Below are 24,091 nucleotides of genomic sequence, written 5' to 3' on the forward strand. Positions count from 1 at the left end.
CTGTGCAGGTACTCTGCTGTCCCTACTGTAACCCTCAAACATGTGGCCAGCAGCTGGAGCAAGATTCAGGCAAGGAGCTGAGCGTCCCACTTGGGAACACGTCAGGCCAGTCCAGTGAAACCTTCCTCCAGGAAACACCTTCCCTGACTGCCACAGCACCGTGCAGCCTGAGGGGTGATGGCAGCTCTGCTGCCTGCACTGAGAACTCCTTGGCTGTGGATTGCTGAGCACGGAAGTGCTGGGAGCAGAAGGCACTGCCTGGAGACATTGCCAGCGTGTTCTGGGGGAGCACTGTGCATCCTGGCAACACCACAGTGCTGCAGGCCCCTGCTTACCCTGTCCATTTTGAAGTTCCTCCCCAGCACGTTCTTCTGGTTGGAGTCCACGCCGTCGCAGCTGGCCAGGAACTCGGGCAGGAAGGCGGAGTAGAAGCCGTCGAAGTCCACCGAGGCCATGTTGTAGGTGGCGATGCCGATCTCCTCCTGCAGCAGGTCGTGGGACTTGTGCACCAGCACCTGCAGCAGCACGTTCACAAACTGGAACAGCATCGTGGTCCTGAAGATCTTCTGCACAGGGAGAGGGGCTCAGGGTTAGGGGACTTCACTTCTCCCACAGGAGGACAAATCCAGCAAGGACAGAGGAGCCACAGCTCCAGCAGCATCTGCACACCCTGGTGAGCACTGAGATGATTTTCTAAGCCAAGCCAGATCAAAAATGGCCAAAATAAGCTCAAATACTATCAGCTTGAGAGTTAATGTTGAATTTGGCCACACTTACGTCATGGTTTGGGGCTTCAGGGAGAGCTCAGAGCCCCGTGCAGGGCCTAAAGGGGCTCCAGGAGAGCTGGAGAGGGACTGGGGACAAGGCATGGAGGGATAGGACACAGGGAATGGCTTCCACTGCCAGAGGATAGGGATATGGGATGGATGGGATATTGGGAAGGAATTGTTTCTTGTGAGGGTGGGCAGGCCTGGCACAGGGTGCCCAGAGCAGCTGTGGCTGCCCCTGGATCCCTGGAAGTATTCAAGGTCAGGCTGGGAAGGGTTTGGAGCACCCTGGGATAGTGGAAGGTGTCCCTGCCATTGCAGGGGGTTAAAAATAAATCATCTTTACAGTCCCACCCAGCCCAAACCATTCCATGATTCCATGCTCTGACCCAAGTTTTAAGCATTGGCAAACCCACCAGTATCAAGTCCCACTCCAATTCCAGCCAGGTATTCCTGCACAGTGCTCTTGGGAGCCAGGGAATGTGGCCAGGGACCTGAAATCTGCCCCAGACACCTGTGAACACAACGGGCTGCCCTTCAGGTGTCACCACAGATGAGAAACTGCAAGCTCTGCTTTCAGGCTGACCAGATTCCCTGGATTCCAGATTTAGTCCCCCATGACAGCAGCCAAGGATGGATTACAGGGCCTGGAGGATGGGTCCATGGAGATGGAGACTCCCAGGGCAGTGAGCTGGGAACAGCAGACACCTGCAGCTGGGAATGCTGCAGGCAAGTCTCCAGGTAGAAGAGATTCTGCTTGAACAGGTGAATGTCAGGCTGCAGGAAAGACTGGCCAAACGCCTGGGAACAAAGCACAGTGGGAGGAAGGGCATGGAGACCAGCACAAACATCAGAGCTGCCAGGCAAAGCAACACCATTTTCACCCTGACCCCAGAACAAACCCCTGGCAGCCTCAGTGCAGCAAGCTCACAAGAGACAGGCAGTTCAGATCACCTGTGCTGCCAGCAGACCCACGGGGATGACATTTTGGAGGGAACATGGCATATCCCTGCAGAGCTGGCTCCACTGGGAACAGGCAGGCCAAGCTGGCACTGGAGAGGGCCAGGGATGCTGAGCCCAGCTCCCTGGGCAGCCAGGCTACTCAGGAAGGGTAGGTCTGCTCCTCTGGGTGTCACCTAAGGCACCACAGCATGGGGGAACAGACCAGGACACAGCCCAGGTGGGCTCTCAGTCTCAGCCAGGAGCCCAAGCAGATGTCACTGCCCTGATTTAGGATTTGGAGATGGACCCTGGGAGTGCAGTGAAGAGCCCAGAACAAAACCTGCTGGAGCCTGAGCTGGTCTGGCAGGGCTGCACAGTGTGTGATCAAACATCTTTTCCACCCTGAACACCTCCAAAACACTGTACAAGGGATGAAGGTGGGTGAGGTCAGCTCTGCACAGAGACAGGCAGCAGGATTTTAACAGCTCCTCTTCAAGGCACTGTGAGCAGAACAGTATATTCTCCCATATAACCTGTTTATTGTCAAATGGACACAAATGACCCAGATCCCATCAAGACTGAGCCAGTTGTGGCTTTAGATCTCAGGTGGAAATCAGCATACAAACTATTAATATCCCCCACACGAAGCCCTGGCTGTGGGAACACTTCCAGAGCATTAAATGGGAGTTTTGTATCAGAGCAACAAGAGCCAAGGCAGTGCTGTATTGTCACCCAGCCTGAACTGAGATTATTACATAATTATCTTCCAGAATGAGGCATTCAAGAGGGCTGGAAGTGTTACACAGCTACAGGTGAAAGAGATGCTTGGACAGCCCTGCACAGGAACCAGTCTGGGCTTCAGTGACACTAAAAGGTTGGCAGGAGAAGGGAAGGCCAGAGAGAAACATGGTCCAGTTTATGTCAGTGCAAGAGTTCCCTCTCCACATGAGCATCACAGGAGACCCAGTTTCTCCAGGCACTCCACCAGGGAGAAACTCTCCCAAAGTCCTCCCACCTGCAGTCTACGGTGATCTAGGAATTGCAAGGGAACTCCTCTGGCCAGCTCTGACTGAAGCAACACATGGAACAGTCTGTTATTCTCCAAAATTCCAATATCCCAACCGGAGAAGGTTGGAGCTGGCTCTGTGCACATTCTGTCCCTGCCTTCCAGTGCCTGAAGGGGCTCCAGGAGAGCTGGAGAGGGACTGGGGACAAGGGACGGAGGGACAGGACACAGGGAATGGCTTCCCACTGCCAGAGGGCAGGGCTGGATGGGATATTGGGAAGGAATTGTTCCCTGGCAGGGTGGGCAGGTCCTGGCACAGGGGGCCCAGAGCAGCTGTGGCTGCCCCTGGATCCCTGGCAGTGTCCAAGGCCAGGCTGGATGGGGCTTGGAGCAGCCTGGGACAGTGGGAAGGTCTCCCTGCCATGGCAGGGGTGGGATGGGATGAGCTTTCAAGTCCCTTCAACCCAAACCATTCCATGATTCTCTATTCCCCAGGGCAAAGCCTGTCAGGTGTTACCCCCTGACCCTTCCCTACCAGGGCCCGTGCTACAGCACTCAACAAGTCCATGGAAAGTGAAGGACACTCAGGAAAACCTCCCTGCACTGGCAGCTCTCCCCAGTGCCAATCACAACACTCAGAATTAAATGGGTCAGGGGCAGTAATGTATTTTTATTGCAGGATGAGGCTTGCAAAGGAATTAACATTCCTTCCTCATGCTTGCATGGCTCTGTGCCATGTGAGCTGAGCAGCTGGGTCACTCCTCAGCAACTTCCATTTTCAACAGTTTGGGGAGGCAACACCTCACTCAAGCTCATCTAAACCCACCACTCACAGGTACCCAGGTGGGACCCTCACAAGAACAAAGACACTGAGGGGGGCTGGAGGGTGTCCAGGAAAGGGAACAGAGCTGGGAAGGGGCTGGAACACCAGGAGGGCCTGAGGGAGCTGGAAAGGGGCTCAGCCTGGAGAAAAGGAGGCTCAGGGGGACCTTGTGGCTCTGTGCAACTCCTGACAGGAGGGGACAGCCGGGGGGTCGGGCTCTGCTCCAGGGAACAGGGACAGGACAAGGGGAAACAGCTTCAAGCTGTGCCAGGGGGGGTTTAGGTTGGGTATTAGAGAAAATGTTTTTGTGGAAGGGGTGATCAGGCACTGGCACAGCTGCCCAGGGCAGTGGTGGAGTCCCCATCCCCACAGTGATTTAAAACCATGTGGATGTGGCACTTGGGGACATGTTTTAGTGGTGGCCTTGGCAGTGCTGGGGGAATGACTGGACTCAATCTCAGAGGGCTTTTCCAACCCTGAGGGTTCTGTGGTTCCATGATTAGTGTTCCCCTGCAGGACAGGTCCTGGGCAGTGGTGGGAAAGGTGAGTTACCTGCATGATGGCACTGAACTGGGCTTCGTTCTCCATCTGCTCCTCTGCCACTCCCCTCTGGACACTGGCCAGCACACTGGATTTGAAGAAGTACCTCCAGTTGTGGTGCAGCACCCGGAAGAGCAGCTCAAACAGCTCTGCCTTCACATCAGGGGATGAGCGCTGCCAGGAGAGGGGACAGAGCTCAGGGTGGCTCCTCTGCTGGGATCCCCCCCACCCCGGGGTCCCACCCCCAGTGCTGTGCAGCCAAGCATCAAAGCACTCCCAGGGGAGCACCAGAGCCAGCAGCTGCAGGATCATGCTGAACACACATCCCTGACTCTGAGCTGTACCTCCTGCTTTGTGACCTCCTCCCCAATTTTAGCTTCTCTTGAAACCCCTGACAAAATCCTTCACCCACCCTGCTTCCAATCCCAGCGCTCCCCCCCAGGGTGTTTTCTTTCCACACTTGCAGCTCTTGGAAAGTCAAAGCTTCACTGCTGCCACTGATACCTTGGGGTTTAAGTTTTTCTGTTCTGTTTTGGTGTGCAGCTTTAGTTTTGTATTAAGTGTTACTAGGATTTTTTCACAGGGTGGTGAAGACAAAACAATCCTATTCTAGCTGGAGACTCAAGGACAATCTCTTCAAACTTCAGGCCCAAAGCATAAACAACATGAAAAGAGGAGGGCAGGCAAGCAAGGAGGATGAAACTTCATAATTTGAAGCTATTAATTGGACAGTTAACTCCTATATGCAAATGGACTAAACTTATAAAAACGTGAGATCTTGTGACCAAACTCTTTTGCTTCCATCTTGGAGCCCCCCAGGCAGAGCCATGACCGTGGAGGATGGGTCCATGGAGATGGAGACTCCCAGTGAGCTGGGAACAGCAGACACCTGCAGCTGCCCAGCTGGGAATGCTGCAGGCACTCACTGTGCCACTGAGGGTCCCAGCTGCTGCTTCCCCAGACACACCTCACTGTCACTGGGTGCTCTCTGCTGTCCCTCACTGTCAGAGCAGGGAACATATCCAGGCTTTGCCTGACTGCAGCTGGGATCCCTCCCATTCCCAGTTCCCAGTATCAGGGGGGTGGTAACTCCATTCCAGCCATCCAACGGCTGTGGCACCAAACCCCCTGGACTGACCTGGACTTCTGAGTAGTTTAAAAGCAATCCCAGGACAGCTCCCACCTCTTCCCATGCCAAGAGAGCACAGGCCCAGGCAGGACCTGAGCTCTGGTACTGCCAGGTTGTTGCTTTTGAAGGCACTTCAATAAACATCCATTTGATTCCTCTTAACTTCATCTAGCCTCCATTGCAGCTCCATAAGGCATCACCACCCCCCCAGCAATGCCTTCCCTCCCCTGCCCTGCCCTGGGAGCTGAGTACCTCTGCAATGATGGGATACACCTGCTCCATGCACAGGGAGATCACACTGGGCAGGAAGGGTTTGAACACCTGGCCTGGCTCCTGCACCACCACCTGCAGGATCTTCAGGAACTTCTCCACCACCCGGCAGCCCGTGCTGCCCTCGTGGAGGATGCTCTCTGCCAGCTGCTCCCTGGGACACAAACAGGCATTAGGAACATTCCCAGGGATCCAAAGGCTCAGCTGGTTTACTGGAAAAGAGGTGATCCCTCTCAAGTGCTCCATTACTACTGGCCAAGTACAGGAAGGCACAGAAGGGAGGGAGGTTTGACTGAGGGTTGACAGACCTCCCTCCCCAACAAAAGATGAGTGAGGGGACACTCTCAGACCTTGGGCAGGAGCTAAGAGGGAATGTGAGAGTCCAGTCCAACACCCCACACAGCCAGGGAGTCTGTGGGAGAGCTGGGATTGCACAATGGCAGCTATGACTGATGGGCACGCACTGGGTCTCTCCAGGCTTGGAAGTGTTTTCCTCAGATTCAGCCCTGGGATGTGACAAAAGGCTGGAAACAGCCCACTTTAGGGACAGGGACCAGCTGGCAACTCCTCAGATAAACCATCCTGAGGGGTAAGAAAGAAGTGACCAGGTTTGGGCAGTACCTGGTGAACATGTTCAGGAAGGTCTGTATGATCTGCTCAGTGAAAGGCACTCCCATCTGCACCCTCAGGCCTTGGAACAGGGTGAGGAAGAAACTCAGCATCTCGTCTGTCACATCTAAGAGAAGAGAAAAGCAACAAGAACATTTTAAGGAAACATCCAACTGCATCAATAAGTCTTTTATGTTTAAGTCTAAAGTGTGCTCCTCCTGTTCAGGGAACCCCATTTACTCTTGGGAATTTACCAACAGGATTGTCTGAGAAACTGAAACCATCAGCTGGTTCCTAACAGGGCTTCAGGATTGTTCATCCCCTTCCAAAACCTGGCAGGGATGACCAGCACAGGCAGCACCCAACCCCTCAGAACAACCAAAATCCTGCCAGCAAAGGCCTCAGTGTGCTCAGAGTACTGGGACAAAACTCAGGGGCAGCTCCAGGCCCATCTTCAGTTCTCACTGCTCATACAGGGTTAACAGGAAACACCAGGAAATCCAAAACATCCACAGATCTCGGGGTGGAAGAGACAGAATCCAGCTTGTTTTTTTGGCAGGAACTGAGAAGACCCTTCTATCCTCAGAAGTGAGCACGTGGTGGTGCAGTGAGCTGATCAGCACCCAGCTGATCCTTCACCCATCCCAATAAAGACTGGATAACCAAGCTGGAGCTGCTCAGCTCCTCCCTCATCACACAGCCTTTGATAGCCAATAAATTGCAATTGATGAGGCTGCCAGCCTGTTCTGAAGACAACAGCTCCCTGGAGCCACAGCACCTTTGTTGCTGCCTTGGATCCTCTGCATTTCACTGCTTTTGTCTCCCCTCAACCCCCACTACTGAGAAAATCCCATCCAGCTCCAAGGGGAACAGGAGGAAGCACCTGATGTGACACAAAATGTAAGCTGCTGGCCAGCAGGCTGCCAAGTGACAGTCCTGGCTCCATCTCAGGAAAAAAAAAATCCCCAAATCCCACATAATTTGACCCAATCTGATGGCAACTAGTCCCCTTACTCTTCAAGCTTCTACAGAGAACATAAATGGCAAATACAGCAAAAAAAAGGGTATTTTAAAGCTTTTTCTTGTGCTCAGGACCAGCTCCTCTTTGAAACTGTGACAATCCTGCCTGGATCCTGGCTGGCAGGGATGTCCCTTCAGCCCAGCTCTCCCAGCACACCCAGGCACAGCAAAACCACACACTCCACACCCACACCACGACTCTGCTGCTGCTCTGGGTGTCACCAGGAGCTCAGAAAGCTACTCACAGCATGACCCCTGGCCTGAGGTTATACCTGACTGATGAATGAAAGCTGGGAAGAGGGCTAGTGAGACCTGCACGGATTCTTGCAGCGACTGATAACAGATCTGCCGGGACTTGGTGGATTCTCCAGAGACACTTTCTACAATGTCTTCCAGAACGCTCAGTGTCTGGTGGATGATCACTTTGGCTGCAAAACAAGAGGAGTGATGCTTCTTGCATGTGCCAAAACTGGTCACAGGTAAGAGGAACAGAAATTAAGCTCACACACAGAGTATTTAAAACAACTGACGTGCGACACTGCAGGTTTCGGAATGATTTCTAAAGTGATCCTCAATGAAAAAAAACCCAAAATCACCCCAAACCAGGCCCAAAGCATATACAGCAGTATCCCTGCACCCCTACCAGGAGTTTCCTTGCATTCCTCCTATATAAACAAACCCTCTCCAGTACTTCCCAAGGAAGAAATTCTTACTGTCCCCCTTCACTTTTTACAACCACTATCTTTGTTAATGCTGCTTCCAGCCAGTTTTCTAATAGTAACAAGAGGCCGTTCAGTATTCCTAATGCAATCCTTACTACTTAATTTATCCCAACCCTAATCCCACCCTTCTTAGGAACACAGCACTCTACTGGAAGAGTTTACAGGTGACCCGGGATGGGAGTGCCCTGTACAGAGCAGAAAAGCCTCTAAAAGCAGAAAGAAAACCCAACCCGCTCCTTTCCCACCCTCCCCGTCTGCAAAACAGTTCCTCGGCCAAAATAATCACTGTCAAATCAGCTAAATGACACTCCCCAGTGCAGCAGGAGTGAGCAGGACTGGTACTTACTGTCCTCCAGCTGCACCTTCCTCTGGGGCAGGCTGGCCGTGGCCTTGAGCTGCCGGTAGTCCCTGGTGAGGGCGGACACGAGGCTGGCGTGGTTGGTGGAGCGCACGGCCCACTGCTGCTCGCTCTCGGGCAGGTTGGGCCAGGGCAGCAGCAGCACGTTGGACAGAGCCCTGCACACCAGCACCTGGGCCTGGGAGGGACAGCAATCACAGCTGCAGAATGGCTTGGGTGGGAAGGGAGGGTAAAGCTCGTCGTGTTCCACCCCTGCCTTGTGCATCTCTGATGTGTGGGGTGAGCCCTGCAGAGCTGCTTGGACACTGAGGATGGATTGTAGCTCCCAAAACACCCACACAGGTGGATATCAACCCTGAGATCCTGGTACCCACAATGAGAGGTGGGAGCAGAAAGCCACCCACAAGAGCCCAGACAGCAGCAGGGTTGGACTGACAGCAAAACCACTGAATCATGGAATGGTTTGGCTTGAAGGGGCCTTAAAGGTCACAAACTTCCAACCCCCTGCCCCAGGCAGGGACACCTTCCACCAGACCAGGCTGCTCCAAGTCCAGCCTGCCCTTGGACACTTCTAGGGATGGGGCAGCCACAACTTCTCTGGGCAACATTAATCAAAGAGACAGAGTTTTAACTTTTTTCCCAAGTTAACTTTTGCTAGAGCCCAAGACTGGAGTGAAGTGATATTTTATGGCTGTTGAAGACACCAGCAGTGCTCATTGTTCAACAGCAGAACATGAGCCCAAGTGAAAACTACCAGCCCTGCAAAGACACAGAGAAGCAAAGCTCCAGGATTTAAGGCCTGGAAGCAGCTCCCAGCTCTGTCAGCCCTTCCTTGCAACAGTAAATCTCTGGTGTTTATAAAAATAAAGATGATTTTACTTTCATTACTCCTTGTCTGGTTTACATGCTGAGCTTCTGCACTTTGTGCTTCCTTGCCAGCACACAACACAACCATATCCCAGCACTGTGGCTTTTCAGTGCTATAAATGGAATACATTTATATTATTTACACTGCTTCTGCAATAAAAATACTCCAGTTTCACAAAAAACTCTTTGTGTAGCTCAGAATCAACGTGCCTGTACTATGAAGATGATGCAGAACTGGGGATGGTGTCAACAAATGAGAAAAGAATCAGATCTAAGAGGTACAATTGTGTTTTTTCCTTGTGCTGCTCCTGAAAATAGATCATTAATTACATACAATATCACTGTCATTTGTGGATATCCACAATATAGAGATTGTTGCTGATTTTTGAGGTTATCCCTCACTACCTGAAGCACATCTTCCCAAGGACACCTGATTTCCATGTGGGACAGCTGTGGGCCAACTGACCTTGTCGGGGAGGCGCTGGGCAGAGGTGTCAGTGATCCTGTTGAACACCTTCTGCACGGCCGGGATGCTGATCAGGAACACCGGGCGCACCGTGGTGGCCAGGGACACCAGCAGGTGGCACGCAGAGAGCAGCAGCTTCTCCTGCACCTGAGAGAGACGGGGGGGTCAGTCCCACCAGCACACACTGCCAGGGTCAGCTCACTGAGCTGCCAGGACCTGGCGGGTGCAGCCAGGGGGAACAGGAACAGGATGAGAGCAAATGGCCTCAGGCTGTGCAGGGGAAGGTTTAGATTGGATACTGGGAAAAGTTCTTCATGGAAAGGGTGATCAGGCATAGGGTGCTCAAGGCAGTGTGGAGTCCCCATCCCTGGTGATTTGAGAGCTGTGTGGATGTGGCATTTTCAGTGGTGGCCGTGGCAGTACTGGAGGAATGGTTGGACTTGATCTTAGAGAGCTTTTCCTAAACAATTCTATGATCTATTTGTCAACCAGACCACAGCTGAGTTCCCTTAATACCACGAGAGAGAGAGACAGAGACACACTTCCCTGCTTTCAAGCCATAAAATCATTAGACTGAGTTAAGTTGCTTATGCTTGTATTAGCCTGACCTGCAGAGCTGTTAGGACACTTCCCATGGCTCTGGGACACAGCCCAGCTCTCAGCCCACCCCAGCTGAGCAGAGTGCAGCCCCCAGGGGGGCAGTACCTTGGAGCTGATGAGGGGGGTGATGGCCTCCAGTGCTGTGGACACCAGGGAGATGAACTGCTCGGGGTTCTGCCGGTGCACCTCGCTGTAGAACTGGGCCAGCCAGTGAGCGTAGGCCTGCAGGGCTGCCAGGGACTGGGCGTGCCTGGGACAGCAGGGGACACAGTGAGCAGTGTAACAGGACACAGGGGTGGTGTTTCAGACAAATCTGGCAGCAGGGTTTGTAAAAAATCCTTACTCTGTTTTGGTTTTGGTTCTGGACCCACCAAGGCAAAGGTGCAAATTGATAAAGCCAAGTTATCACCAACTGGTGCCTGACTGTAACCACACCTGATAATCACACTTCCATCAGGTGAAGGTTGAGTCAGGGTGTCCCTCAGTTTCAGAGAAGTGCCCCCCAAGTGTGGGACAGTGTTGCTTCCTCAGGCAAGCATTAAAAAATGGATCACAGGTTTCTTCAGGGACAGGGAAAAGGGTGAACCTGCTGACAGGTCATGGAAAACACCTCCCCAGTTACTGTAAACCAGAAAAACCATTACAACAACATCCTCTGCACTAATTTCAGTACCACTAACTTGGGACTAATAGGAGAAATCCCATTAGTAATACAGTGATATGGTAAAATCTAGAGGGGGGCTTCAAGGAGCTGCTGAAAATGCAATTACAAACCAGAACAAGTGTTCAAACCTTAGATTCTGCTCACAGAACTCCAGCTGGCAGGGAACAGGTTTGTGTGCACAGCCTCAGCAAGGGAGGGTCCCTAGAAGTCTGTCACAGAGGGAGGAGATCTGTGACCAGCAGCACCAAGATTTCACACTGAATGGCAGTGCCTGGATGGCAGGCAGTTGTTTATCCCAGAAATGGCTTGCACAGCTGCAAGGGTTATGTTTGTCTTGGAAGACAAGGATTTGAAACCCTTAACTGGGAAAAACCTCTTTTACCTGAGCCACAGATCTGACTTTGGTAGCAAAAAATCCATCAACTGGATTTATAAATAAACAATACAGCACACAATGGATCAATTTCTTTAAAATATCACTGTTACAACACTTATTTCCTCATTAATTACCCTGCTTTTACAGCCACCAGCACAAGGCACAATCTCAGTTTGCTCTCAGAGCTGATTTAAGGGACATTTTTCCTTCTCAGCACAAACATGTTTTCCCTTAAATGACCTGGGTACTTCCATTAGAGGAAAGACCGGTCCAAAATGCTGGCAGCAGCCTTGACTTTCATATGCTGAAAAAGGTGATTTCCTGGGGAGCTGCCAACAGCTGGAGAGGATGAGGATCTGCCCAGGAGGGTCTGAGCAGCAGATCCAAGCCTTGCCCACCCCGTGAGTGCCCAGTTTGGGTGCAGCCCACACTCACACATCGATGAGGTCAGGTTTCAGCACGGAGGGAACGGCCGTTTCGATGTTGTACAGTTTGATTTGGGATCCATACAACGTCACTTTTACCAACCTGGAGGTGCAAACACACATGGCAGTGCAAAGGGATTGTACAAATCTGCTCCAGCACCTGAGCTAGTGCAGCTCTTCCCCAGTCTGGATCAATATTTAGCTGATACACAAATGAGATTTTGACCATTTAGCTTAAAATAATTCAGAGCCTACTGCACTGTCTGGGGTAAAATGGAACAAGTCAGATGCTCCTGCACAGAAATGAAAACACAAAACCTGTGTAAAGGCCTGAAATTCTGCCATTTGTAACTATGTGATAATTAAGTATCTTGGAGAGGAAGAGGAAAACGTCTTCCCCTTCAGCTTTCACAGGTCTTTTCATTTAAGAGAAGAATCATGGAGTCATTGAGGTTGGAAAAAACCTTGAAGATCACAAAGTCCAACCATCAAAGGAGGTTTTGGTGATTTCGTTTTGGAAGGTATAATTCTAATCAAACTCTACATGTTATTTCATTGCCTCACAAATGCACATGCTGGAACACAAGTCCCTCAATGTTTCCAAGTGAGTTCCACCCCCTGCCATGGCAGGGACACCTTCCACTGTCCCAGGCTGCTCCAAGCCCCATCCAGCCTGGCCTTGGACACTGCCAGGGATCCAGGGGCAGCCACAGCTGCTCTGGGCACCCTGTGCCAGGGCCTGCCCACCCTCACAGGGAACAGTTCAGTCCCAATATCCCATCCAGCCCTGCCCTCTGGCAGTGGAAGCCATGCCCCCCAGCCTGGCACTCCAGGCCCTTGTAAATGATGGCTCCTTCAGTTACTGGGAGGAGTAATCAGGTCACCCCTGAGCTATTTCTTTCCCACGCTGAAACAATCCCAATTCTGTCAGCCTGGCTGCAGAGCAGAGGGGCTCCAGCCCTTGGAGCAGCACTGTGGCCTCCTCTGGACTCTCTCCAGCAGCTCCACATCCATCCTGTGCTGCGCCCCAGGGCAGAAGGCAGCTCTGCAGGTGAGGTCTCACCTGAGCACAGGGCCAGGGGCAGAACCCCAACCCCTGCAGCCCACACCAGGAGCTCAGCCCAGCACACACTTTACAATTCACATTCTGCCCATCCAGCTCCTTACACCTCCATCTCCTCAGGCCAGGGGGATGCAGAAGGAAGCCCCGTTTGTCCCTGTGCCAGCAGAATGGCAGTGGCTGTATGTGGGAATTGGAGAGGCAGAAATCTTTACAGACTGAAGAGTTTGATTTACAGCCTTAGAAGAAGCCTAGATTGATGTGAAAGCAAGGTACAGACACTGAACAGAAAAATCATAAACTTACGTTTCTATAACTGTAAGTAAGAATATGCTTTAAGTAAGTAAGAAACTGTATTAGATAAGATGATGAAGGGTTTTATAGGGTAGTACTGTGATTGTATAGAATAAGCTAAGAGTTTAGATGTTATAATAGAGACATATGAATGTACATGTAATCAGACCTTATTGGGCAGAAGTATCCACATTGATAATGTGGATACACTGCAGTAGAAAGAAGTAAAGGTGACAGGTCAGAAAAGCCAAACACACTCTGTGGCAACTGTCCATTGGATTAGAAAGTTATAAACTGCCTGGCAACAAAGAACTTGGGACCATCTCAGACTATGGCTGGCTTTGCTGTCTTATAAACCTCACAGCCTCTGAGATGATGCTCTCTAGGCAGTAAACCCTTCTTAGTCTGATCCTCATCTCATCCCTTTGATTAAAGCGACGACAGCCAGAGCTGCACCCACCTCTCCACCACGGTGAGCGCGTCGTTGAACCTGGCGGCGAACACGTCCCCGGTGAAGTACTCGGCCAGGCGGCCCACGGCCTGCAGCAGCGAGCTCAGGTCCCTCAGCGAGCAGTGCAGCCTCCTGCAGTCGTTCTCTGCTGTGATGTTCAGCCTGTGACCTGCAGGGACACCACAGCCCGTCAGCAACGCAGCCACAAAGCTGAGTTTCTCTATCAGCTGAGTTTCTCTGTCAGCTGCCCCCGGAGCTGAAAATTCCTGCTTGCGCAAGGGGAGAGCCCCACAGCTCTGTGACTGATCCCTGCAGCTCCTGGGGATGGGAAACCTGGTGACAAAGTGACCAAGATTGTTCTAATTCCATTGTGAAAGTAGCTCAGCACTGGGTCACAGGTCAGATGGCAGCACTGGCCAAGGCACTGCAGCACTTGAGCTTGGAAAGGAAGCTCAGCTCTTCTGACAACACTTCAAGGGCTGATAAAGATGTAAGCGACTATTTCAGCCTTTTACATCTTTACTTCCCTCTGTATGGTGTTAATTCCTCCACAAATAGGAGCCCTTCTGTTTTCTGCTGCAATCAGGAGCATTCCCAGCTCTGGAGAAGGTGGCTTTCCACGTGGAGAAGGTGGCTTTCCACGTGGAGAAGGTGGCTTTCCACGTGGAGAAGGTGGCTTTCCACGTGGAGAAGGTGGCTTTCCACACGCCCTCTGCTGGCTGCAGTTCCAGTGATCTAGCAGCAGATTTGGGACAGAGAATTTGTAACTTCCTTTCTGAGGTGAGGCGTGTTGTGCACTTCTATGTTTCTCAGGTACAAGAAACAATCTACTAATGAGGTTTTCCAGCCCCACACAATCCTCCTGCTGCTCAGGTGTGGACACCTGGGTTCAAACATTCCAGAGCTTCTACTAAAAAAGCAAGTATATTCTGCTACATTACCTTCTGCAACACCTGAGATTTTCTTTTCACTGACTGTGTCTAATCTCAGGTCAGGCTTTCAGCAGCAACGTCTCCATTTTCTGCCATCAACACAAACACACAATCCTGTGCCACATGCCCTGGGATGAGCAGGAAGTTGGATCAGGGGCTCACTCAGGTCCCTTCCAGACCCATTCTGGGATTCTGTGCCACCACCCAGGGCTCAATCCAGAGCTGCATCCAAGCTGCTGCTGATCCAGCCCCCAGGACAGCTTCTAGCACAGGCTGGTGCCACAGCACTGAGCCCCTACACATTGCTTATTCTAGGGCTGAAATGATCCTTAAACTGGGAATATTTTTTCTAGCACTGGCTATACAACAGTCACCATTCTGCCATGTCCAGCAGTATTGCAGATGTGACAGATTCCTTTCCTGGTCACACCAGGGAATTTCAGTATTACCTTAAACCTCTGGATCTTCATTTCAAATACCAGAACAAGGGAAGAACCAAGCCAATAAGAATAAATCATAATATGAGATTTCGGTCTGCTGCTGGAGTTTAACTACTGAGCCATGAGACACCACACAGGTTTGGATCAACTGAATACAGAAAAAACAACACCAAAGCAGGTCTGGAGTGGTTTTGCAATGATGAAAGAGGGAGGAGCACAGTGTTAGAGGGTGGTTATTACCTGTTCCTGAAGTGACCACAAACTGCTGGAGCCCCAGATACACTTCCAGGTTATCCTGCAGAACGGGAAACTGGAAAAGAGAAGAATTGATTGTGATCCTGGGGCTTGGCAGACAGTAACACCCAATGACTGATTGCTCTGCCAGAGCAGAGTGCTCTCATTTCTCCCCAGTGCCTTCAGACAGACATTTGGAAGAAGGGCAGGATGGGCTCTGGGCTGATCCTGCATCCCACAACTTCCCAGGTCCTGACAGCTGTCAGGAAAACAAAGATCACTCCCCAAAGGCACTTCCTGTGGCAGCTCTCCTTTGCCCCTAACCCCAGCAACCAGCCTGACAAGATAATGGTCTGACAGTGCAAGACAGGGCACAGCAACCAGGAATACACAGCTGGAGGCACAACCCAGGCCAAGGAGCAGAGGAGTGGCAGAGTCTGAAGTGCAGGAGGTCTGTGCTCACCCACCTCACCTGCAAGTGGTGATTTCTCAAAAGGTGATCCTTAAAAATCTCCCAAAATATTATGCAACCAGAAAGTTGAGTTCAGTGCCACTACCAGGGTACAGAAGGGAAGCAGTGCAGCACTCTCCCAGCAAGCTGCAGGCTGCAGCAGTGAAATTCCATGGGGAAAACAGCCAAAGGAATAAACACCACCGTCCTCATGCACCCTGGCGTGGGAGCAGAGTGTCAGCCCAGCTCCATCACTCAGCAGTGACAGCAAACATGCCAGGTCCTGCTCATCCTTCAGCTGAAGGATTTTTCTCAACCCCTTCAGCCTGGCACAGCTCTGTTTAATTTCTGTTGGGGAAAATGGTTGAAATTGGTGGTTGGTTTGATGGAAGTTCTCTCGCCCATCAGCAGAAGGAGCTGCAGCCTTTCCTTGCCCATCATGGGATGGATCATGGCAGCTGCTGTCCACTGCTTTAATCATTTGCCACTGCTAAAACCCCTAAACTAACCACTGCACCCACCAGCCCTGCAGTCACTGGGAAAAGCACTGGGAGCTGCTGGAGAGCCTCCCACATTCCCCAGTCCAGCAGAAGGAACAATGCAGGGCTCAGGAAAGCACTCCCTACCCGGCTTCCAGCATGCTGTGCTTAATTAACAGTGCAGTGTCTTTGCATAAATGCCTGAGGGGAGTTTAAAAAACCACAGAGCCTTGCTCATGTGAATGTGTTACTCCAAGGAAGCCACATGCTCTGCTCCATCTGATCCATCTGCTCCCTGAAACACTGCTCTGCTCCTTGGTGCCTCCCGCTGACTCACAGCAGCCTCTGCTTTGTTCCCTCCTTCTAGTGACAGGCTTCTGCTTCCCTGCTTAAAGAAAAACAGCAACTGCAAAGGCACTTCAGGTCAGGCATCTTCTGCCTCTGCAGCAGCCCAGTTTTCTCTGCTTCTTGGGAATACAGTTCTGAGGTCGAGGTGTGCAGTGTTCCCAGCAGGATTAATGCACTTGCTGAGATCCCACTGCTGTTATTTCCCTTTCTCCTCACCCAGCAAAACCCCACCTGGGCTGCTCTGAATTCTGGGCCACACTTCCACCCTCAAGATCTCCTTCTCAAAATTGTTAGGATGCTACAAACCCAGACAACTTTTACACCACCAAAGGTAGTGACAGCAGCTGAACAGAAGCACTTATCCAGATCAGATCTGCTTCGCAATAGTCCAAGGCCTCTCTCCAGCATTTTTATCTAGCACTTAATTAAAATAAAGATTCCACTCTCTTTAAAGCCCTAATAATGACACTTATCTGCCCAATTCACAGCTCTGCCTCCGAGATAAAGGCCACGATAAACAGCCCAGAGGGGTTGCTGCCAAATGTTTACACTTTGAGAGGTGGGAATTTCTAGAGTGTCCATCAAGCTGGACTTAGACACTGAACCACTCTCTCCAAAACACACCAAGAAATGCAACAAAGCCAAAGTAACAATTCTTTCTCTTCAATTTCTAATCTCCCCTTGCCAAGTTTTGCATCCAACCCCAAATTTCCCTTTTTTTTTTTTTTTTTGGCACTGAGGCATCTGTCAAAAAAAATCTACAGCAGTCGGTGCTGATTCCACGTGGCACTTGGGCCTGGGGCAGGACTTACGAGTGTGGAGAAGGCGTGAGTTGGCAGCAGCTCCATGACTTTGGCCACCACTTCCAAGCTCTGGCGCAAGTACCGCTGCCACTCCGTTTGCTGCTGCAAACAAAAGGACACGGGGGTGAGCACTGCCCTTCCCAGTGTCCCAAAAGCTCTGTGTTCCCCTGGGAAGGGAGGACAGGAGGGAGAAAGCCCCCCCAAAGCAGCACCTTAGAGAAATGCAACTTGCACGCTCCACTCAAACTTGTTTTCATATAGAATTCGTTCTGCTTTCATACAGAATTGATAAAAACAGGGGGGCAGTGCAGGAGAAGGGAGGGGAAAGAGTGGCAATAACTTGATGGGTGAATGAAACAATTACATTAAATTTAAAGGTGAATGAAACAATTATTTTAACAGTTAAAGACTCTTTCCATGCTCAGCTAGACAGGTGACTGAGAAAGAAGCTGCCTGCTACCATCATAGCCCAAACCTGCCATTAATATGAGAAGGGAAAAATGGAACAAGACACACACACAGCAACATGAGCAACAGAATCAATAGCACCATATCCTGACTTAATTTAAATAATGAACTAAAACCCTTTTCAAGTTTTATACCAAAAGCTTGCAGTCTTGCAAGTATCATTTGCCACCCTGTTTTGGAAGCATAAGGACAACTTCATCAGGACTGCTCTAGATAATTTATACCCTTATTTGTGACATTATTATCACCATGGAAAGGCATCCAAACATCAACATGGTCTTTACAGGGGTATGGCAGCTAATTATCCAGATGACACAAGTGTCAAATTAATCCAGAAAATAATTTACTTTGCTTATGAAATGGTGCTGCTATTAAGCTCGGAAGCTGTGATGTGACCAGCCCTCAACATCCCAGAATTTAAAAATCTATTTGATGCCATTTGTGATAAAATTCCCTCTGCTCCTTCACCAACCCTCTTGTGACAGCTGACCTCCCCTTCCAGGGCTCTGGCCCCACCCATTTTGGCCACCTACTCCACTTTGACATTTATCAGCTTCAAGGTGATTTTTATTAATACCAACTTAGGAGATATAAGCTTAAACATAAGCACCAACAAGACACAGCTTCAAGCTTTTGCTTCAGAGATATTTTAGCATTTAAATTCCCAAGTGACCAGCAAATTAATTCCAAACTAATTAAACACTTTAAATTCCAAAGGTGTTTAGACATGGACATCTAATACCTCTGACAATCAGAACACAAGGATCTAAATTTTTCCCCCAATAAGAACCAAGTTAAACACAAAGGTTACATCTCCACTGTGACTTTTTGTAAAAAGCATTTGAAGCTGTTTTACAACTCAAACCCCACACAGAAGGGAGGGGAGAAGCAGCTGTTTAGCCCATACTCCAGAGTGCAAGCTCTGGAAAAGCCACTCGAGGTGGCAGCAGTGCAGGGGTTCACAGGTGCCCTGTCCTGTCCAGCTTACATCATCATCCAGGGTCTCGTCATCCAGCTCCTCCAGCTGTGCCTGGTTATACCTGAACTGGATCCGGTTCAACACCTCTGTCAGCAACAGAACCAAGGCATCTTCGTACCTGCAGCCACCAGGGAGACACACACAGAGGTGGGTAAAACCCTTCCAGCAAGGGAAATCTAAAACAGAGCAGTTACACCAAGCAGATCCTGGGATTCAAGGTATCAGCTCACCTCAGGTCACAAGGTAGCTGTAAGGAAACAGCCTTGGCAAAACCCAATATCCCTCTGCCTCTGGAAGGGAAAGGGAGGACTGTCAGCAACAGAAACAGCCCCAGAGTTCAAAACAGGAAAAGCAGGAGCAGCTTGCCAGGAACAACACCAGGTGTCCACAAACAGGAGGCACCAAGAGCCTCTTGCAGCCTGTGCTGTCCTCAGCAGCCTGTGCTGCTCTGCTCTGGGCACTGAATGAGGAACAGAGGAACCAGGGCGGTTGTTGCTGCCTCAGGTGGCACCTTGAGCCTGTCTGTGCTGCTGTCTCCTCCCCCACACTGAAATTCAGGCCCTTCTCCCCTGAAACAAAGCCAGCCCCTTTTCTGCTTGCCCTGTAACATGTCACTGAAACGTCCCTGCACCTCTGGGAGCCAGGGAGCTGGGACAGAGCACACCAGAGAGCCGACAGAAATAATGCCAAGCAGCAAACCCAGCAGAGCACGCAACCGCTCCTGGTCCAACAACACCAAAGTCCAGGGATTTCAAGCAGGGTTAGTCTGATTTCGCCTTGAAAAACCTCCTTCTCAAAACAGCTGGCGTTTCATTAAAAAATCCTGGGTTTTTTCCTAGGGAAAATCAGGTTGGAAAAACGGGCCTTAAAAAAGAGTAACAGACGCAGAGCATGACGCAAGCCAAGTGTCAGATGTGACAGTCAGCCGTGCCACCAGCCAGGCAGCTGCAAGCTCTGGGCAAGGTGGTGTAACCTTGCATTTGGCAACTTCTCCAGTGCTGGAAGTGGCACTGTGTACAAAATGCAAAGTTTCTGAAGCACAGAACAGGAAATGTCCTCTGTGCCCCTGCGGTGTCACCACTCCCAGACTGCCCAGCTCAGGGTTCCCACGGCTCAGGGCGTGCAGAGGTGTGGAGATGTCAGAGCTGCCACTGAGGACAAACAGCACAGCCCCAACCACTCACAAGCTCTATTTAGGATTTTGTAGTCTGACAGACCCAGAGACAGCTTTTTGTTACAATTTTCTCCATCATAAGCTGAGTAACACCAGGACAACATGCACGACATGCACGTTAGGGAGGTACAGGAGCAAATCATGAAGTTCCAACCCAAAATCTACTTCTTGAGAAATTCAAACCCCACAGTTCCCATGCTGAAAGGAGGAGCTGTCTGCTCTACATAGTTCCACTTTTGCTTGTGGTTATGATGCCAGCCTGGCTTTACAAAACCAACTGCTGCTGTTCAGGGTGCTCAAGGGAAAGAATCTTCCTTCTGCACTCAGCAGAACTAAACATGGCACAAACCATGGTGCTTTCAAACCTCAAAAACCCAAACAACTCACCAGGATATTCGCCAGATTTTTAAAGTGGCAGCAAAGAGACTCTTCTTAAACAAAACCCACCCCTTTCAGGGTCAGCATCTGCCAAGGAAGAGCTGCCAACCACTGCTGTAACTAATACACACAGTAGCAAGCAAGTGCAACTTTTGAGTTCCAGTCTCATCTGCATTTCTCAGAAACACATCCTCAATTTAAAGAGGAAATTTAAAATCCTAATTAAATAAAATTTGTTTCCTAATTCATTAATTAGTTGTATGAGCTGTGTGAACACTAAGTAAACAACTTGTGTGGTAGTTTCCTCCTCTAATTTGTGCTAAAATGTGCTCCAGTTTTATTTTAGACTACAAAAGCTTCCTTCCTCTGCCTGCAAGGTTCACACACAACATATGTAAGTGCCAGTTTGTCTACCCAAACCTGCTCAGTCTGAATTCTTGTGAATGAGTGTGAAACACTGAGGTTTATGCTTTTTATACTTCATGATTTTAGAAAAATAAAGAACTCAACCACACAGGAGGCTGCTGTAAGCAGTAGCTTATTTCTGACAGCTCTTCCATGATGACCACAAAGTCTCTTTGCTGTAGGAAAAAATCCTTCCCTGTGAGGGTGGGCAGGCCCTGGCACAGGGTGCCCAGAGCAGCTGTGGCTGCCCCTGGATCCCTGGCAGTGCCCAAGGCCAGGCTGGATGGGGCTTGGAGCAGCCTGGGACAGTGGGAGGGGTCCCTGCCCCTGGCAGGGATGGAATGGGATGAGTTTTGAAATCCCTCACCCCAACCCATGCCACGATTCCAGGCTGTCTCACCCTGGCAGCCCCCAGCCCTCACCTGCTGAGCACTGCTTCCTTGTCTGCCAGGCGACTTTTGATTTTGCTGGTCAGATAGTCCAAGAAGAGTGTCCAGATGTCCAAGCAAGAAAAGTAACCTTCATGTGTAGGCTGAAAGACACCAAAATTCCCAATGAGTACCACAGAGTGAAAACAGGAGTTAACATCCACTTCAGTCCATGGGAAGAGCTTCTTGCTTTACTGAAACAGTTCTAGGATGTCACTGGAGAGATTCAGAGCTGGTAAAAGAGGAACAAGAGCTTTTGTACAAGGGCAGGAACCCAGGAATTACAAGGCTGGTATCAGTGTTAACCCATCTCATGGCTTGCTACACCAGTTTCCAGAATTCCAGAGCCCAAAGGGGCTCCAGGAGAGCTGCAGAGGGACTGGGGACAAGGCATAGAGGGACAGGACAAGGGGAAATGGCTTCCCACTGCCAGAGGGCAGGGCTGGATGGGAGATTGGGAAGGAATTGTTTCCTGTGAGGGTGGGCAGGCCCTGGCACAGGGTGCCCAGAGCAGCTGTGGCTGCCCCTGGATCCCTGGCAGTGCCCACGGCCAGGCTGGATGGGGCTTGGAGCAGCCTGGGACAGTGGGAGGTGTCCCTGCCATGGCAGGGGTGGCACTGGATGGGCTTTAAGGTCCCTTCCAACCCAAATCATTCCATGATTCTGTGATATTATAAAGCTGTTTCCTTGTCATTGTTCCTGTGTAAATGGAGCTGAGTTGCACTGACAGCTTCTACAGCAAGGTAAAACCAACCTAAAGCCATAGGGCTTGGGGGTTTTAATACAAAAACTAAAAGCTACAAGAAAGCCACAGATTGAGGACAAAGAACAAAATCCCCAAACACAAACCAAGCAAGTCTGAGAGACTTCTCCACACATTGTGCATTCCAAATACTAGAAAAAATTAAAGCAGAAGCCAAGTTAAACATCTGACAAGTTGTTATTGCAGGGTGACCACCTGTGACCTCTAAATCCAAGAGCACATGAAGCCATCTCCAAGTCCCCATCACCACTGGGAACTGCCAGTAAGACCAGTTAAATGCTCTTTGTTTGAGTTGACTGGAGCAAACAAGTTAGTTCTGGACAACAGAACAGACTGGGAAAAACAAGGATGTGGGGCTGTACCTGATGAAAAGTGTATTTGAACAACAGGGCCAGGAATTCAACCACGGGGAACTGGGAGTAGGATTCGATCCTTCGCAGGTGGACACTCACAAAGAGTCTGAGGAAATCTGTGAACTTCTCAATGTAGCTACAAGGGAAAGGAGAAAACTCTCAGAAAAAACAGCAAAGGTGCCCCAAGGGAAAGCAATTGCATTGAAATGGTGGTAAAAGCCATTCAAAATATTCTCATTCAAAGCAAAGTTACAATTAACCATCAGTTGAACAATTAAATATAAAGCCCTGCAACAATTACCTACAGGATGGGCAACCCTTCACTCCATTAACACCTGAAACAGCAGAAAAGACAATCTAGTCAAAAGCAACTTTAATATTCAGATAAATATTGAGTTCAACCAGGCCTGCAAATGAAAACACAACCCCCTCCACCCTGCAGAAATAATTTGATAGCAAAGGTCATTGTAATGATGGAGATAGGATTAGTGAAATGAACTGTACCCCTGAGGAATTCAGCTGCAAGCAGGAGGTTAATGCAGGAATCAGCAACAGAGGAGTTACATATACAGGAGGGAGTGGGACAGCCAGGGAGCTGAGAGCTGGAAAGGAAAATTCCTCCTGCAGTGAAGATCAGCCATCCAAGAGTTTCTGAGCTGAGCCCAGGCTTGGGTCTGAACTGGGAAATGAAAGAGAAATCTTCCTGTAAAGCATGGGGCTCCTCAGGGAATGTACAGAGTGTAGTTCCCAAAAGGAATCTGCCACCAAATCTTCAGGGACTGCAGCAAGGGCATGACCTTGGTGCAGCAGGGAGAGTTCTTGGGGGGAAAATGGCAAAGCAACCAGTGGGGTGAGCTTTTATTGGGGAACAAACACACCCTGCACAGCACGAGCTTCAGCAGGGCTAAAAATCATCTCCAGATCCATCAGTGCAGCAAGGGTTAAACACTCCATCAGCCACAGTAGGGATGGCAGCACCACACCAGGCAGTGCCAGCCTTCCCTCACGCCCAGAGCTCTGAAATGCATGAAACTACTTAAGTTTGTATTTTAAATAAAAAGTTGGGCTCAGCACAGTTTCACACAGGCATGAGCAGCCTCGTTTTACTCTACTGCCTGCTCTGCACTGCTGCAAACTCTGGGGATTTGGGTTTTTTTTGGGAATCCCCACTCTTTCTAACAAGAACTCCCTCATGACCAGCAGCACTGCCAACTGACAGAGCTGCAGCACTGGGGACTGTTGTGAGCCTTCAAAACCACACACTGCTTTGAACATGCAAAAAAGATGAAGTTCTTCTTTATTTGGCACTGCCTACATCACAGGAGATCACTGAGCACACGTGAGCACAGATCAAACACTTCAAAATCAAAGCCAGGGGGAAAAAAAATTTTAAAAAAGAATTCCAGACTCAAACATCTTCATCCTTTTAATTTTTATTTTCTAAACAGGCTCTGACCTGAGAGCAGTGAAATTCTTCCTTGGCCACCAGCCCCCTTCTCCACTGAGCCACTGCCTGGATCCTTACCAGCCACTTCCCATCTTTTGGGATCTTCAAAGCCAAACACAGATGAAGTAAAAGGTAATCTCAACTTACTCTTTCCTGGACTTTTCAAAGTGTTCAGACTGACTTTTAACAGAACAAAAATAACCAGCAGCACAAGAGGAAGGCCAGGAAGGACTCTAGAGCATGCAGGTTCTGAGCACACCCCTCTACTGAAGAGGGTTTCTTCAGTGCCCCTTTCCTCCAAGATTTTGTTAGTCCAAGCCAGGATGACATCTACATGCACTAAGTCCTTCAGTTTTGGACACAAACAGTACAGCTGTGCCCTTAAGTGACAACAGGAAAATCCTCATGGCCTTTTCCACAAAGAAGACAAGGAGAAAAGAAAGCTCCACTCCCCCAGAAGCCAACTGGACTTTTCCAGTCCCCAGAACATCTTGGTTCCATCCCCATTTCAGACCTCAGCAATGAATAAAGACATTCTCCCAACTCCAGCCACCAGCAGTCCCTGTGGATAAGAGGTCTAAGGAATGCCATGGAATGGCAGCACCACCTCTGCCCAGGCC

At 50.1% G+C, this 24,091-nt stretch overlaps 1 protein-coding gene across 1 annotated transcript in view; it reads right to left on the minus strand.

Annotated features, from left to right (window-relative positions):
• XPO6 (exportin 6) overlaps positions 1–24,091 on the minus strand; it is a 55,105-nt gene that overhangs the window by 1,505 nt on the left and 29,509 nt on the right. Inside the window, exons 8-23 of the mRNA XM_041407381.1 lie at positions 22,034–22,160; positions 20,903–21,012; positions 18,533–18,641; positions 17,086–17,178; positions 15,002–15,071; positions 13,399–13,558; positions 11,595–11,687; positions 10,225–10,369; positions 9,520–9,666; positions 8,175–8,364; positions 7,379–7,534; positions 6,099–6,213; positions 5,460–5,631; positions 4,091–4,252; positions 1,470–1,568; positions 336–566 (exon numbers count right to left, since the gene is read on the minus strand). Of these exons, the coding sequence (XP_041263315.1) occupies positions 336–566; positions 1,470–1,568; positions 4,091–4,252; positions 5,460–5,631; positions 6,099–6,213; positions 7,379–7,534; positions 8,175–8,364; positions 9,520–9,666; positions 10,225–10,369; positions 11,595–11,687; positions 13,399–13,558; positions 15,002–15,071; positions 17,086–17,178; positions 18,533–18,641; positions 20,903–21,012; positions 22,034–22,160 (2,179 nt within the window). The remainder of the gene's footprint in view (positions 1–335; positions 567–1,469; positions 1,569–4,090; positions 4,253–5,459; positions 5,632–6,098; positions 6,214–7,378; positions 7,535–8,174; positions 8,365–9,519; positions 9,667–10,224; positions 10,370–11,594; positions 11,688–13,398; positions 13,559–15,001; positions 15,072–17,085; positions 17,179–18,532; positions 18,642–20,902; positions 21,013–22,033; positions 22,161–24,091) is intronic.

Source organism: Onychostruthus taczanowskii, unplaced genomic scaffold, assembly GCF_017590055.1.
Source record: "Onychostruthus taczanowskii isolate IOZ18803 unplaced genomic scaffold, ASM1759005v1 scaffold10, whole genome shotgun sequence".
NCBI lineage: Eukaryota > Metazoa > Chordata > Aves > Passeriformes > Passeridae > Onychostruthus > Onychostruthus taczanowskii.